General features: G+C 46.3%; 2 protein-coding genes across 2 annotated transcripts in view; one reads left to right on the plus strand and one right to left on the minus strand.

The window, feature by feature from the left end:
- The window catches only part of LOC115540937 (kelch domain-containing protein 8B), a gene marked incomplete at its 5' end in the record, with an annotated part of 30,917 nt that extends 24,551 nt beyond the window's left edge, over positions 1–6,366 (plus strand). The window contains one exon of the mRNA XM_030352655.1: positions 743–6,366. Coding sequence (XP_030208515.1) covers positions 743–939 — 197 coding nt within the window. The remainder of the gene's footprint in view (positions 1–742) is intronic.
- A 10,067-nt stretch (positions 6,367–16,433) lies between these two features.
- Positions 16,434–17,500, minus strand: part of LOC115551269 (polycystic kidney disease protein 1-like 3) — a 2,091-nt gene continuing 1,024 nt past the window's right edge. Inside the window, exon 2 of the mRNA XM_030366913.1 lies at positions 16,434–17,120. Coding sequence (XP_030222773.1) covers positions 16,650–17,120 — 471 coding nt within the window. The 3' untranslated portion in view covers positions 16,434–16,649. The remainder of the gene's footprint in view (positions 17,121–17,500) is intronic.

Raw genomic sequence — 17,500 nt, forward strand, 5'->3', positions numbered from 1 at the left:
GTGTGTGTGCAGGTTTCTGTGTGAGTGCGTGTGTATGTGTATTCATTCACTGTGTGTGTGTGTGTATGTGTGTGTGTACATCTGGCTGTATGTGTACGTATGTGTATTCATTCACCTGTGTGTGTGTGTGTGTGTGTGTGTTCATTCACAGGTAGTGACAGTTGGCCATTGGCCGCAGATGTGAATTTCCACATTGAGTCATGTTCAAATAGAGAGCAGAGTTATTCCTCACATGAATTTACACCTTATTAATCCCTTATTAATTTATGTGATAAAGCAGCCAAGCATAGAAACAGAAGAAGAATGCAACACCATAACAAAGGGATGAGTGGCTGTTGTGTTGGGAGGATGAATGAGAAGAGAGGAAGCAGAGATCTTCTCAAGTAGCCTTCTTTCTACTCTGTTTTATTGTTTTGAGAGAGTGCAACTGTTGGACCCTCCCATTCAATCTTATTCACTGACTATGAACGAAAGATGTACTTAACTCTATGAATGAGTTGTTGGCTGGTAGCAATGCTGTAATAAAATAAAATAAGTATGGATTAAAATATGCTTATCATATAAAAAAATATTTGTAGCTTATTGTTATAAATGCTTTTATCCTAAGCGGCTCAGAATAAATCCTTAAAGAGTACATAACTCAAATAACGAAACTACACTCCCTAAAGGAGTGCTAACGTCTGATCACTCCTCCCTCCTTCCCCCCTGAGCTCCAGGGCGCTAACTGCCTCTCTCTCCCCAGGGAACGAGCCCTCTCCGCTGGGCTCGGTGGAGAGCTACACCCCCGGGAAGCGGCGCTGGGAGTACCTGCCGCCCATGCCCACGGCGCGCTGCTCCTCCGCCTCCGTGCAGACTCCCAGCATGCTCCTGGTCATCGGGGGCGTGGCCCAGGGCCCCAGCGACGCCGTGGAGGCCCTCTGCCTCCAGGAGAACGTTTGACCACGCCCACCGCGCCCGCCGGAGAGCGGGAACCCTACAGGATGCACCACGGTGGCTGCTGGTTGGCTCGTTGAGACGGTGGACGCAAGGCATTGTGGGGAACTTTCACCGCCTCTTTCCGAGCCTGGTCTATAGCTCCGTACTGTGTGCGTGCTGATTGGCTCGTCGGGACAGTGGACGCAAAGCATTGTGGGAAACTTTCTCCTTCTCTTTCGGAGCCTGGTCTACAGCTCTGTACTGTCCGCGTGCTGATTGGCTCGTCGGGACGCTGGACGCAAGGCATTGTGGGAAAACTTTCACCGTCTCTTTCCGAGCCAGGTCCACAGGTCTGTACTGTCCGCGTGCTGATTGGCTCGTCGGGACGGTGGACGCAAAGCATTGTGGGAAACTTTCACCTTCTCTTTCGGAGCCTGGTCTACAGCTCTGTTCTGTCCGCGTGCTGATTGGCTCGTCGGGACGGTGGACGCAAAGCATTGTGGGAAACTTTCACCTTCTCTTTCAGAGCCTGGTCTACAGCTCTGTACTGTGTGCGTGCTACACCACATCACACCCCCTGGACTCGTGCACAGAACTACACGCACGGGGTGTTGACGTGGTCCAATGTACACTCTGAGATCTCATCTCCAACACAGACCTGTTCCCTAATGGACCCAAGGCTTCTGTCTTCTGACCGGGAACGCTTTGAGCAGTTGGGTCCACTTTGCTGTTTTCAAGCCCAAAATGAGTCACAAAGCAGGCTGGGCTCCCTGGGAGCAGAGGGGAGCGAGGGCCGGACGAAAGACAGAAAACAGACTGTTTACACACACTGGGGAAATCAGAGGAGAAAACTACCACCACACGCACACAAACAGACACACACACACAAAGGAACATACACACACACACACACACACAGTCACATGAGAACACACACACAGACACACGCACACCCGAGGATACACACACGAGAACAAATACACACACATGACAACACACACACACACAAGAACAGACACACACACAAGAACAGACACACAAGAACAGACACACACAAACCCGAGGACACACACACACATGCAGCGCCTGCAGCGACAACATGCCTTTTGAACAGTCATAGTTTTTTCAAAATAAAAGCAGGGTACTTCTTGGATACTTAAAGGAACACAGGGCCATATCTGTTTCCCGCTCTGGGTGGACCTCAGAGCCTTTTCTAAGCCCTTCCTCTCGCGTTCTGGGCTGCGTGACGTGTGTAGTTGTTGTGTCTTTTTTTTGCCCGCTGCTGTTGTGTGTAAAATGAGGGTATGTGGTTAAATCCCGTGATTACATGGGCTGAGGCAGCTGGACGGCAGAAGATAGCAGAAGATTACTCCACCACCTCCACCACCACCGCCACCATGTCACCACCTCCATCCACAACGTCATCCTGTGAGTCTCAAATCTGTTTTATCACCATGGAGACATGAGCTAGAGTGGATGCTGCCCTTCTCATTGCCCATTGGCAAAAAACATTCACCTCCTCAACAGCCAATCAAAAATCAAATGCAGGAGGGAAGCGTCTACAGCTGGTCATCAGCTAGCTCAGATTATCACGTCAGCGCAGGGTACAGGGAACTGAAATACATTTGCGTGGTTGAACTTAAGAGGTAAACGGGAAAGGTCTGATCTCTTAACGAAGCAGTCTTAGTTTTCATGCTCCCGGGAGTCGGTGAGCCACGGCTGTACCACGTACACATAACCTCCGACCAAAATCCAAAGTCTTGGCGAATTTGTTTTAAACTTTCAGCCATGCAGTGGAAGCAGCAGGGAGGAAAGTAGTGACACAAAATGTTGTTTGTTCTAAGTCAAGAAGTACTTGGTCAATTATCGCCTCTCTCTCTTTGCTATTTCAGCGCAGCACAAACAAAGGACTCATTATCTGGGTTGCACCAACTCTGTTCTGAACAATCTTTTCCCGAATTGCCTCTTTGTCTGAATCCATTCCGATGGGTTTCGAGCGACCTCGTTATCCCGCGTCCCATGTTGACGTAAGCCAAGCTACGAAACGCTACTCACCGTCGTTACTTTTTTATTATTCATCCAGAATCTCAAGGCTGTCTTGAGATTCACTTTAATGACGCCTCAAAAAGAAATCCCACAGCGCTTCTTGGCGTTTAGTGTAAACCCGACGCCGCTGGCCTTTGACACACCGAGAGCCAATTATCCCGCCCCCACGCAGAGTGTCCATAAGTCCGGCAAGGAGCGAGGAACGCGGTACGCTAGTTAGCTCCCCTCTCCGACGGTGTGCTGCACGGCCCGTTGCCACGGCGCCAGACAGACTGGGAGTCCAGCAGGACACTGAGGAGCCGACCGTGTCCAGGGAGTGTGTACTGCAGAGCTAATGGGTTTATTCAGGGGCTGTGTGACATGTAACACTGCACTGGCTACATGCAGGGGAAAGACTTGGGGAGAACGGGATACTGAGGGAGCATCATGCTAGTACTTCCAGCAGCGTTGAAACGCTGTTCGAAACACTAGTATAATGCTCCCTTATTACATTAACGTTTAGGGCATTTAGCAGATGCTTTTATCCCGAGCGACTTACAATCAGTACATTTGTCAGAAGAACTATGATCAACCATATATCGCTGTAGGTACAGTAAGGATGTTCATAGAGCCAAGTGCCAAGCACAAACAATTGCAAGGTTAACCCATTCCCTGTATACAACGAAGATAGCTAGGATAAGATGCTACTAATTTTAGGTTCAAGGACGTACAACATACAATTAGTGCGTACAGTATTCGGTTCTCCGTCCATCCTGATGTATTTCAAACCGGTTTTGTTTGTTGTCTATTCTCGCGGCCAGGGCCTCTTCAGCCGTCGATTCAGCAGGAGATTGAATGTGTGACAAAGGGTGCGTGAAAGAAAGAGAGATACGGATAATGACAGTAGAGGGGGAGATATAACCGATTGGAGCCCTGACAACAAAACACCAATCTCAGAATGCTGAGAGGGCTTTTCTTTAAATCCAACTGTCCCTCAAACACACAATGGAAGACACACACACACACGATGGAGGACACCAAGTTAATCATTCTGCTCCTCTTTGCCAGCCATCACTGCAAGGTTGAATCAAGTTACAGTGTGTGGTCTTGTGTGCGTGTGCGGGTGCACGAACCCTGTGTTGTTGTGTCTGCTTGTCACCTCCAAATACAATTCCCGTAATTTTGAGATGGCCTGCTCGTAATGAAACTGGACAACTCCAACAAATTGAGAAAAATGTCATCCGAATCGTACAAACCACATTGTGTCATCGTCCAACGAGGAGGAAGAGGCGGGAAAGGGCATCGCTCCGAGGTTTTTATAGATCCGACAGAATGTTCATGTCTCAGGGGTTGTAATGGATTTACCAGGATTCCTAGTGTCTGAGCTTGTGTGTGTGTGTGTGTGTGTGTGTGTGTGTGTGTGTGTGTAGCCTCATCTACATGTATCATCTGTCTGTTTTCCGACCCTATGGATCCCTGAAGAAGAGGAGCCGCTGTTTTCCTCGGTTCGGTAATTCATTATCTGTCTCTCTGACTCAGCTTTAAGAGCTGTACAACTGAATGACTCAGTGCTCTAGAGGCTCTGCAGACCTGCGTAGGACTCGGACCAGAGTTTGTACAGCTTCCACGTAAAAAAGTTACCAAAAGGATGATCTTTACACCTACTTTTCTCTGAGATATCTCTTTACATACCATTCAAATTCTCACATTATGGTAAGAAGCAATACCTGTGATGGGATTGAGTAAATTCACATTAATTACAAATTAATTATGTTGTTTTAAGAAAGTGATCAAGCCGAACATTGGTTTGTATTGGGTGACAAGTTACCTTGTACTCATTACCCATCACCCATTACCTCACAGGCCTTCTGATAGGTAGACTATTTTTCCCGCTCTTTCAGACTCTTTTCCCGCTCTTTTCCTCAAGACGTTAACAGACTCAGGTCCGGGAGCAAAGATTTAACTTCCCATGGCAACCAACCAGTGCTTATAATTCAAATTGATCAAATAAGTCAGAGGCTTGTGTCAGAACTGTGTTATTTTTGAACCATGGAAAGCCTCTCCTTTGTGTGTTTTTTGTTTGCGGGGACGGAACTCTGAACACTGTTTTCCAGGCAAATGGAAGGAACCGTGGCAACGCCCCCAGGTAGCAACACCCACAGGTAGCATAGATGTTAAAATAACGTTTAATTAGCATAGCCTAACTTCATTTGTTTTTTTTAGTACATACAGCTTCAAAATACTAGTTGGGGACATTGTAGAAGACATTGGTGAATAGCTACATTTTATTTTGTGTTCGCCCTCCAATTTATAGTATTGTTTAACTGCGTGTTTGTTTCTAAGTGAAATGCTAGCTAACATGTTACATGTGGTGACTTTTAGATTGTTCTACAGTTTATTTGTTTCATTCTTATTATGTTGTACTATTTTCATGTTTTGTGTTGGACACTAACAAATTTGTGCAGACATTTTGGTAAAATGACTCGCAATGTGTTAAGAGTTAGATAAATTCACTGTTGTGCACTGGTTCTTTCTAAAGAAAGAGGTTTAAAGCAATGTGTTGTTTTATAACTGGGTTGATGTTATGATGTGCTTTTCAGCTCGATGGATCAACGTTCAAATGTTGTGTCCGTACTTATGGTGAAGCTGAATTTGATGTACGTGACGAGATGTGTTGGTTTAGGGGTGTGTGTCTGTGTGGAAGGAGACATTTAAAAGATCTAAGCGTAAAATATTTCTTTAAATATATATTTATACTAGTGTGACTACACTACTAAGCTAATTCTGTCAGGGGCCCTTGTACTAATTTAATCAAGCAGAGATCCACATGATCACTTCACATACTTTCATTGAATACAACATTATTGGGAAACCAATCAATAATAATTAACAATAATAATATCACATGACCATGACCATACAAATAAAGATTCTCCTCTCATTCAGTTTTCGGGTTGAGAATATACGCAAAATTCTTTCAGTGTCGTTTATAATAATCCTTTTTCCCCAGTGTATTTGACTATTGTGAAATCAGGCTGTGTTTGGTACGATACTAGTGGTGTACAGAAGAGATCATTCGTTCTGAGGTTAATGACACGTTATTGGCCCGAAACAAACGTATGTTTACTAAACTCTTAAACTCGGAAACTGCTGTTTTACGCAATTCACTTTCCCTGCGTGAACTCTGTTTTGCGCTGCACTTTGCGACAGCCGCAACACGACTAGAGTCCGGGGAAGGTGCGGTCTGACGGGGTGTTTATGGCTACCGATCAGCCCATGGGCCGGTGAGTCTGCTCGGATCTCGTTGTTACAGACAAACGTCTGTGATCGTCTCTCCCGTTCAGTAGTTCAGTGCCTATATTAAGTGTGAGGTTGTGCCTCAACTATGAACTCTGTTCCACAATAAACTATTTTGACTTGCTGTCAGAGCCTGTGCCTCTGTGTTTCCTTTTGACAAACGTTTGATGCGTGTGAGAGGAGAACCGCAGAGGGAAAGAAGCCTGTGTTCCTTACTCATCCTGTAGCGGTTCCACTTGCCCTCGCTCCCTAAATGTCCCCGTGTTCTCATCTATCGCCATGGTTCCCGATGTACCAATGTGTACAAAGCCCGAGAAGCAGCTTAAAGTGGTTGCCGAAGGGGCTTTGAAACCAGGTTTCATCTGTGAATCATAAACAGGAAATGCAATTGATATTTGACGACTGATGACTGTCATCAGTCACACAGCCCTTCTCCATGTTGTCCCAGGTTGTCCACTCTTCAATGACTCTGTCTTTAATGACTCTGCAGTCGGAAATCCACCTGTTGTAGAAAAACTAGAGATGTTCCCATAACATTTTTTCCTTCCCGATTCTGATTCCTCATCCTGAGTATCGGCAGATACTGAGCATATACTGATACAGCGTCTAGCGTTATAACCACTAATAGCACTTGTTCTTATCGAAGGGTTCTCTTATGATGGCAGCAATGTATAGTCTTTTCTCTCACTGTTGACTTTTTTTCTTCCATGAATCCCCATCTTTCAATGTTTTCCAACTTGGTAGCTCAAACGCACATAGTTCGGAGAAGACGCATTTCCAATTCCGACTTTCTTGCTCCGACCATTAACGAATGCAATACAACCGCACTTGTTTGTGATGTTCTCTGCCTGTGTACTAAACGAGCTAGTCACGTGATGGTATCGGATTGGCTTGCATTAGTAATATTGGCTAAAACCCGATACTTCAGGAACTTTCGATACTGGTAGCAGTATCGGAACAACGCTAAAAAACCTGGCTCATGATGTATGTAGTACACAGAGGATAGTTGAACTCAACCACTCTCTATCTGCACAGGAATGCCTTGAAACAGCCGCGGACCCAATGAGAGACGGGCCTTCCATTGCCGTTCATCAAGGCTCGCCACGGTCTAACTCTATGAACTGGAGGTACTGATTGGTCCGTGGAGGACTGGGATTGGGACTCAGAGATCCGGACGGTCTCATGAGACGGCAGTCCTGGGCCGGGTTCCCTCAGATTTGAGCCAGGTGGACATTTAGAGATTTATCCCAATTACACACAGTCTCAGCTCGCTCAGTCTCTCCACTCAGACACGTCTGGTGAAGCTGTACACTTGAGCCCAACAGAAGTCTCCTTATCTCTCTGTAAAGCCTGGAGTCCCCTGGGGGGAGATAAGAGGGGACAGGGAAAGGAGAGGGGCAGAGGTAGAGGAACAGAGAGAGATAGAGATTATACACTAATTTAGCAGAGGCTTTTAACCCAAGTGACTTTCAGTGGATTCAGAAACATGTAATTAAGGAGCTCGTAAGGGTTGGACAGTACAGAGGCTGGTCATTAAGGAGCAAGCAGCAGTTAGACAGTACAGAGAGAGGTCATTAAGGAGCAGGTAGGGGTTAGACAGAACAGAGAGAGGTCATTAAGGAGCAGGTAGGGGTTAGACAGTACAGACAGGTCATTAAGGGGCAGGTAGGGGATAGACAGAACAGAGAGAGGTCATTAAGGAGCAGGTAGGGGTTAGGCAGTACAGACAGGTCATTAAGGGGCAGGTAGGGGATAGACAGTACAGAGACAGGTCATTAAGGAGCAGATAGAGGTTAGACAGTACAGACTCAGAGACTGGTCATTAAGGAGCAGGTAGGTGATAGACAGTACAGAGACGGGTCATTAAGGAGCAGGTAGGGGTCAGGGATGCCTACGGAGAGATTGTGCAAAGGAAAATCAAACAGAGTCCTTTTTGGCTGGGATAGAACAACCTAGTTTTCTATATCATATGCCATGTGGTGGAGGGGGGGACCTGAGGTGGGCCAGTCCCTGACTCTGTCCTACTGGAGGACCGTCACACCTAGCTAGCTCCCGGGAGACGGATCTCTTGTGGGGGACCGCCACGGGTGTGTGAGCCCAGATATGTGCTCTCAGGAGGGGTGCATTGTGGGGGTCCGGGGGGGTTCCGAAAGCATCAGAAAAAAAGTCCACAGTTAATTAATTTGACTACAACAGCCTCTCGCGGCATATCCCGCTGAGAGCTGGCGAGAATAAGAGCAATGATTTCTGTCTCCCACAGCAGATAGAGATTGGAGCTCTTTATTATGAGAGTGAAAGGCTGGCTAACAGCTTATATCCGGTGACATTTCGATTTTTTGCGGTTTATTTTTCCTTCTCATTGTGTTGTGTTTTCTCTGGTTATCTGATGCCAATTATAAAGTTTTCGTGTTTGGTTCCTGCTCCAATTCATACAAACATTGTGTGCTGGGTCTTTTTGTGTAGGTCTACAACATGGTTTTTAAAAGTTTATATCCTATGAATTATTTTCAGTTTCGATGTTGAATCATTCCCACAGATTTAAAAAGCAAATTAATGTGGCGTTCACATGAGCAGTGACCAATTTTTATTACATTTAAAGAACTTATTATCGTATCTTCGCTTTACACCTTGGTGTTCTTATAATTCATCCTGCCAAACGCTTAAACTTTTTCCCTGTCAAGTACTATTAAGTCTATGATTGTCGAACACACCAAGCGACAGGGAAAAAAGCCAAACTTCGTTTTTTTAACATCTCTGCTCTGTTGTCTTACTTACTTGCTGCAAATTTAAATTGGCTCCCAACTGCCAACGGAGGGGATCAAAGCGGCGCTACGCAACAGCAGCGCTACGCTGCAACGGCGCTATGCTAGAGCGGCACTACGCTAGAGTGGCGCTACGTTTGAGCGACACGGCACTATGCTGTAGCTACGCTATGTGTTCTCTGTCAAGTATTCTCGCTGTTCTGTCGAATAGGATCAGCTTTAGAAAACTGTCTTATTGATTTCTTATTGGTTACATCAGCTAGGACATTCAAAAAGGTAAATAGTTTGGGAAATGTGTTGAGACACACACACACGCGCACGCACGCACGTCATCATTTTTGAATGTGCTGTGTACTGATGACATCATCAAGCAACATTGGCAATCTCCCCCCTCTGCTGCCATATTTGGTCATTAGTCCCATTATTTTAATTACATCATGTACATCCTCAGAGTCACAACCATCAGCCTGCAGGCCGTAAACCAATCACATGAGGGGCTGATTGACTGCCACACAAGCGCTGGGGATTCTGGGAAACATTTAGATTGATGACTTGGTTGAACATTGAGCATAAACAGTGTCCACAGCCAGGGTTAAATAACCACTTATAATCCTTTGAATCATTGCACAGCACTGGAAATGTTGGGCACGTATCAGGGAATTGGTAATGACGGGTTTTCCATTTGTATTTATGCACCACAAATCAATTTCTCACATTTAAAAAAATACTGTTTGTTTTTTACACACACACACAAACACACACACACACCTTTTGTTTCATCCAGCCCTGCATGTAGAAACGGGTTTCGTGTTTCTGACGTTTTAACACCACGATAAACCAGGAATGGTAGGAAGAAGAGGAGGGAATGGAGAGGGGGGGAGAGAGGAGTTAAGAGATGAGGGAGGTGATGGAGAGGAGAGGGAAGAGCGGGGGAATAGAGGAGAGATGAGTGAGAAGAGTGGAGAGGAGAGTTGAGGTAGGGAATGGAAAGAAAAGGGGGGGGGGGGGGAGAGACGAGAGACGATGAGAGGAGAGAGATGAGGGAGGGAATGGAGAGGAGATAAAAGGAGAGGTACAGGAGAAGAGGGGAGGAGAGACAAGAGAATAGAAGGAGGAGAGAAGCAGAGACAGAGAAGGAGAAGACAGAATGGATGGAAAGAAGAGTTAATTTCCACAATCAGCTGGCCTGCTCCCCCCCCCCCCCCCCCCCCCCCCCCCCCCCCCCCCCCCTTCCTATCATTTTCCTCCTGACTTCTGCTCTCCTTTCCTTTCCACTAGCCTCGTCTCCTTTCCTCTAGCCTCCTCTCCTCTAATTTCCTCTAGCCTCCCCTCCTTTCCTCTTCTCCTCTGCTTTCTTATATTTGTTCAAGCTTGGTCTCCTTCCAAACCAAAACAGAAAACCAGGTACAAATATATTTATTTTTTAACCAAATGAAGGAAACATATCTTAACATTTTGAATAACATCTTATGGGAAGGGAACGCCTCCTATATACCGGAATATTATAAAAGTTATTCTTATCGTGTCGCCTGCTGGGTCCTACTGCCCCCTAGTGGTGACACCCGGCATCGCCTCAAAACCCTGAGTGCGCCTTGGTCTTGCAGACTTTCGGTGGCAGATGCTGAGATCTGGAGAAACGGCTTAGCTCAGCACATCCGAAGAGTACCAACATATACCTTCCCATTGCGCTGATTGGTCCGGACACTTTGTGGGTTTGATAGTTATGTTCAACGGAAGCGAGTCACCGCTGATCTGCAGCGAGAGGCTGAAACGTGAGCTTGGATCATGGTTTGGGGTCAATGGTTCCTACGGGGCTTGGATATCTCGTCGCCTCCAGCTGGGAGGCGTGATGTGAGCACTGGGATGTTTAAAGGCCCACTATGCAACTTTTTTAGCCAAAATTACATTAAGTATGCAGGTTGAGAGTTATGCTGATGGTTCTGCATCCATTTCTGGGTTGATTGGTGGGTGTGTCATTTACCCATGTCGCCTCTCCAGTGAAAAAGCGCATATGCAACTTGATCTGTTCGGACCGACACAATCCGGATGTGACGCAGCGGAAGTATCCTCGGTCATCACCCAACCCTCATGACCATAGGTGATGATAGGAACGAAGATCGACCGGTAGATCGAGAGCTTTGCCTTGCGGCTCAGCTCTTTTCGTAACAACGGTGCGGTAAAGCGAACGCAATACCGCCCCCGCTGCTCTGATTCTCCGGCCAATCCCACGCTCCATAGTACCCTCACTCGCGAACAAGACCCCGAGGTACTTGAACTCCTTCACTTGGGCTAAGGACTCATAAATAACGATAATCGGGTTAAATAACTTCACATGGTGTGTCTGGTGTGTTTCCAGCATTCGTAGTGTTGATCAGCAGAGAAATAGTCCGCCAAGACGTTGAGGTTGCTTAGCAGCCAGAGACTCTGTCCATGCAAGTGAACGAGCGTTCACTCTTCGTCATAACTATCAAACCAAACATCCTTCACATTCACCGAGCGAACATTCTGAAAGTAAAATGCACATTTCTCGCTAAAAATGTTTCCATAAACGCATTTAATGGCGTAACTATGTTACTATTTCCACCCAGAAAAAAGAAAGATGTCGGCCGTATGCTTCTGTGCAAGGGTCACTACTATGGTCACTACAGTAACGAATTGCTTTACGGCACAGACCCACAAACACGGAACCGGCTCGATATAAACACAAGTAACTAATGGATTGTTATATTCATCATAGATCAGCCGACTAAAAAGAGACAGAGAAACCCAATGTCGGAGGAACAGAAGAAGAGAAAAGGGAGACAGACCGACAGAGAGGCCAGACACGAGTAAACGTTGGGCAAGCTTTTCAGGAATAGCGTGAACTGAAAGAAAAAGAAGACTGCAAATCAGACGCCGACTCGGCCGTGTTGCTTTTGAAATTGAAAGTACCCTTGGGTGAACTTTGTCTGCGTAATATTCTTGATTCTGATAGTCTCTGTACACATGTGTTTGCTCAACCATTTTTTTTAGCCCTGTAAAAATTGTTTTCTCGACCGTTTTGTTGTGAGCCCTGTTTGTTTCTAGCTTGCTTGGTTGCAACCATATAAACACCTTTGTTTCCATGGGTGTTTTGCTGTTCGTCTGTCTCGTCCCCCAGATACTGAATCCCCGAATCCAGGTTCTTGTTTATTTCGATTATTATGTTGGCCAAACCTCTTACACTGATTGTTCTGTTCAACCTAAGATAAAATAATTATAACCTAGGGTATAAATTCTCCCCGTCAACTATAAAAAATGATGGATTTATGTTTATTGCAATGCAAATACACCATTTTAAAAATGTATAACCTTGCCTACACTTTATGAACATCTATTTCGGACATGGCTCCGCGCATTCGCCGGCTTCTTTGAAAACAAATGCACATGGCTCGCGTAGAAGAGCATGGGGAAGGGACGTCAACGAGTTGTTACGACAGTGTTGTGAAATATCTACTACGAAGCTTTAGGGGGCGCTGTGTAGAGAAATGTGCGTGCCAAAACCAAGAAAACAGCGAAGAAATGCCCGAAGTTGCATAGTGGGCCTTTAAGAGCCAGTGAACTCCAAACCACTTTCACTTTTGTTTTAAACGTGGTCATTTGTCTTATATGATCGTAAACATATGCCTTATATCACCGTTACTGAAATAAGTCACCAATTGAATGAAAGAATTGGTAGAACCCGATGTTTTTGGCATCCTCCCCAAACTACTGAACGTTCACCTCTGCTGAACGCAAGTGGCGTTCTGTTCGTGACGTCAGCCTGTCTTTTCAGAAGTAGTCTGACGTCACGAAGGGGGACGTTCTGTGTGGACGTGTCTGGGTTAGGCTTCCCGGACACCTATAGTATAATATTGGTCATTATGGGAAGACTGTGTCGCGGGCTGTGGGGCGCGGAGGAAATGGAAACTAGGGCGCTCTTTTATTTTGCATGTTATGTTATGTTGTCTAATATTTATTTCGACATAACTACTGGTATTAAGTATAAACATTCAAGTTAAAGTTAGATGAATACAGTATATAAAAAAAAAGATTTATACTGTATCCATCCGCCGGCGCCCCCGGCGGATGGATGCGCCCAGGGACGTCCCTAGGAATTCTGTGCCCCCTGACAGAATTCAGTTATGGAGCCCCCCCATGACTAAATATTTATTTGTATGTTTTGATTTGCTGCATTAGCCTACAATAAATAGCAGCTATTAATCTAAGGGTAGACTACTTGTAATTTTTGCTGATTTAAAACTTAAAAGTCAGCTAAAATGTAAGTATCCTGAGTTTAATGTCTGCTAATATTGTAATGCAGCCAATCTAAATATTCAAAATCTGTTTATATAAATGTTATTATCATGCTGGCAAGCAGTATGGAATGTTACTCTGTAAACCTGTTGTGAGGACGTCTAAGCATTGGAATAGTAAGGCTGTGGAGGATCTTAAGGCGTGCTTGGACTGCACTGACAGGGATATTTTCAGGTCTGCCACCAACAGTCTTGATGAGTACACTGATGCTGTGACATCTTATATCAGCTTCTGTGAAGACAGCTGTGTACCATCTCGCAGCAGGGTGAGCTACAACAACAACAAACCCTGGTTCACAGCAGAACTCGGACAGCTAAGGTTGGCAAAGGAGAAGGCGTTTCGGAGCGGAGTCAAAGACAAGTTTAAGGAGTCGAAATACAGGTTTAGCAAGGCAGTGAGAGATGCTAAACTCTCGTATTCAAAGAGACTCCAACGGCAGTTCTCAGATAACGACCCAGCGTCTGTCTGGAAGGGTCTGCGACTGCTCACCAACTACAAACCATCCGCCCCCCACTCCATCGACGACCCTCACCTGGCCAACGACCTGAACAAGTTCTACTGCAGATTTGAAAGACAATGCAGTCCTGCTACCATCCCCAGAAACCCCCATTCACCACCCCCAGACCACCACACCCTCTTCCCCCGCCTCAGCAGGAGCCCAGGCGTTCCCTCTCCTGTCTACCTCTGAGCCCCCCCCCCCCCCGTCACCTCTCTCCATCCTGGAGAGGGACGTTAACAGACTCTTCAAGAGGCAGAAACCCCGCAAGGCAGCTGGACCGGACTCTGTCTCCCCCTCCACCCTCAAGAACTGTGCAGATCAGCTGTCTCCAGTATTTACAGACATTTTTAACACCTCGCTGGAGACATGCCATGTACCAGCCTGTTTTAAATCCTCCACCATCATCCCCATCCCCAAAAAAATAAGGCCCAAAGAACTCAAAGACTACAGACCAGTCGCCTTGACCTCTGTGGTCATGAAGTCCTTTGAGCGCCCTGTCCTGTCGCACCTCAAATCCATCACGGACCCTCTCCTGGACCCCATGCAGTTCGCCTACAGAGCCAACAGGTCTGTGGACGATGCTGTAAACATGGCCCTCCACTTCATCCTCCAGCACCTGGACTCAGCAGGGACCTACGCCAGGATCCTGTTTGTGGATTACAGCTCTGCATTCAACACCATCATCCCCACTTTGCTACTGCAGGACAAGCTCTCCCAGCTGCATGTGCCCGACTCCACCGGCCGGTGGATCACTGACTTCCTGTCTGACAGGAAGCAGCATGTGAAGCTGGGGAAGCACGTCTCCAACAGCCTGACCATCAGCACCGGATCCCCTCAGGGCTGCGTTCTTTCTCCCCTGCTCTTCTCCCTGTACACCAACTGCTGTACCTCCAGTCACCAGTCGGTCAAGCTAGACAACCTAGAGCTCAATGCTCTAAAGACAGTGGAGATGGTTGTGGACTTCAGGAGGAACGCAGCCCCATCCTCCCCCATCACCTTGTGTGACTCCCCAGTCAGCACCGCGGAGTCCTTCCGCTTCCTGGGCACAGTCATCAGCCAGGACCTCAAGTGGCAGCAGAACGTCAGCTGCATCACCAAAAAGGCACAGCAGAGGATGTACTTCCTGCGGCAGCTGAAAAAGTTCAACCTGCCAAAGGCCATGATGGTGCACTTCTACACTTCCATCATAGAGTCCATCCTCACCTCCTCCATCACCATCTGGTACGCTGCTGCTACCATCAAAGACCGGAGCAGACTGCAGCGTATCATCCGATATGCTGAAAAGGTGATCGGCTGCAACCTGCCGTCCCTCCAGGACCTGCATGCCTCCAGGACACTGAGGCGTGCAAGGAAGATCATGTTGGACCCCTCCCACCCCGGACATATACTCTTTAAAACACTGCTCTCTGGTAAGAGGTTGGGGTCTGTCAAGACCAAAACCTCCCGCCACAAAAACAGTTTCTTCCCGCATGCAACTGGCCTCATCAATCTTTTCAAAAAAAAAAAATAATAATATTTTCAATGGAGGTCAAAGTTTACACAGTTTGTACAGTTTGTACGGCCCCGGACCCCCACCAACACTGACACACACACTACCCCCCCTTCCCCCATCAACACCCACAGTCATCTGCCTATGATGACAACAAGTTTTGCACTACTTTCATCATCACGCACAATTGTACGTGTGTTTTCTTTTCTTTTCTTATCTTATCTTATTTTATTACGGTGCATATGTATATGTATATAGTGTATCTCTATTTATTTATTTATATATTTTATTTACTACTACTCTTATCTTTTTCAGTACTTATTATTCAATACTTGCTTATTGTTTATTGTTTACTGTTTATTGTTTGTTAAGATCGTGTGCAACGAATACGAATACCAAGACAAATTCCTCATATGTGTAAATGTATTTGGCAATAACCCTTTTCTGATTCTGATTAATCATTGCATTATCTCCATTTTTACCATGGTCTGGATGAATACCCGATTCTGATTGGCTGGAGGGTGTAGGTTAAAAAGTGTTACTTTACACCTAGGAAAGACGTTGACCCTATGAGACGCTATGGCCATGTTGCTTGGCAACGCCTGCATACGGGAGATATTAAATAGTCTGCTCGACTTGTAAAAATAATGTAGGCTTTTTGTAGATAGGTAGGCTATTGGATATCATGTGAATGGTAATGCAAACAATCTTTTCAGTTTTATCACCCAGTGCAGGCTGTAATTATTTTAGCTACAGTAGCGCTAGCTGCTAGGCTAGGCTTATTATCAGGTTGTTGGGAAAGTTTCTTGGTAAAAAACTGGGTGACGAACCGTCGACCGGTAGGAGCTCTTTCCTCTCTCTCTTTCCTCTCTTTCCTCCCCTGACAACCTGACTTCTTAATTTCACCGACCGGGATACACGCAAACTGACTTTAGACTGCTAGTTTAAGACACTAGCAGTCTGCACTTGCTTCACCACGATCTGCCTGGCTGCTACTTTGCTCTGCAGTAGCGTGAGGCTTGGGCTGTACCCAATAATGACAAACGAGAGGGGTGATAATAGGGTGAAGACTTTCTAATGATTTTGTAAAAATTGAGAAACAAACCACAACAAAACAACGAAACCAACCACCTTAATTTGATGATTTAATCCGAAAAATAATTAAAAAAAATATATATTTTTTGCATTAATAATACCACCAGTGTTCTCTGGGGCGCCCCGTCAGTGCTGCGCCCCTGGAATCATCCTAATTTACCCCCCCCTAAGGACGTCCCTGGATGCGCCCGTAGCATTCGCTTATACTGCCTATGCCCAGAGCCGGGCCTGTGCACAGGTCCTGTTGCGGCCTTCAGCTGCAGCCTCTCCTCAGAGCCGCTTCGCTCTCGGCGAGCTTCGCTTTCATCTGGGCGATCTTCTCGTCCAGGGCCAGCGCTTCGAAGTCACAGTCTCTGTAATTCTTCTGAGCTGATCCGAGTCTGCCCTCATGTGGCGGGACAAAGACACTAGGGTGGTCCTGGTCCCCAAACTGGGGGCTGCTGGTTGCTTCTGGGTGGTCTGTGTTGGGAGCGCTGGCGGTCTCAGAGGGGGTGTCCTCAGACTCTTCTTCTGGGTCTTGATGAGGAGAATGAGGGTCTCCTGGGACTGGGTGAGAAGCAGCAGGGTCTCCTGGGACTGGGTGAGAAGCAGCAGGGTCTTCTGGGACTGGGTGAGAAGCAGCAGGGTCTTCTGGGACTGGGTGAGAAGTAGCAGTGTCTTCTGGGACTTGCAGTCCTCCAGAGTTTATCAGCGTGCGTTCGGTCTGGTGAGGTTCTCCGATGGACTGTGGGAAAGGGGATAGAAGAGGGTTTAGATCAGCAGGTTCTAAGTAATAATTAAAACAGTACTTAGGTAAACATGGAGTGTGAACTCACCCAACTAATAAAACACGGGGAAGAAGTAATAATGTTTTTACCAGATTAATTTTACACCAAACTTATCATCTTAACTCGCTCTAAAACCAGGAAGAGGTGAGGCTGCTTCAAAACCTCAGAAATAAGTGTCCACTACAGTCTTCCTAGAGTAGGTCTTGCTGTAATAGCGTTGAACCCACTGTATAATGAATTCCTATAACTAGTGTTAAAACTAATATGTAATACCGGTAAGCCAAGTTTAATGTGTGGGCCATATTCCAGTATATTTTTTGAATTTGCTGCAGACCAG

This window comes from Gadus morhua, chromosome 1 (assembly GCF_902167405.1).
Source record: "Gadus morhua chromosome 1, gadMor3.0, whole genome shotgun sequence".
Taxonomy (NCBI): Eukaryota; Metazoa; Chordata; class Actinopteri; order Gadiformes; family Gadidae; genus Gadus; species Gadus morhua.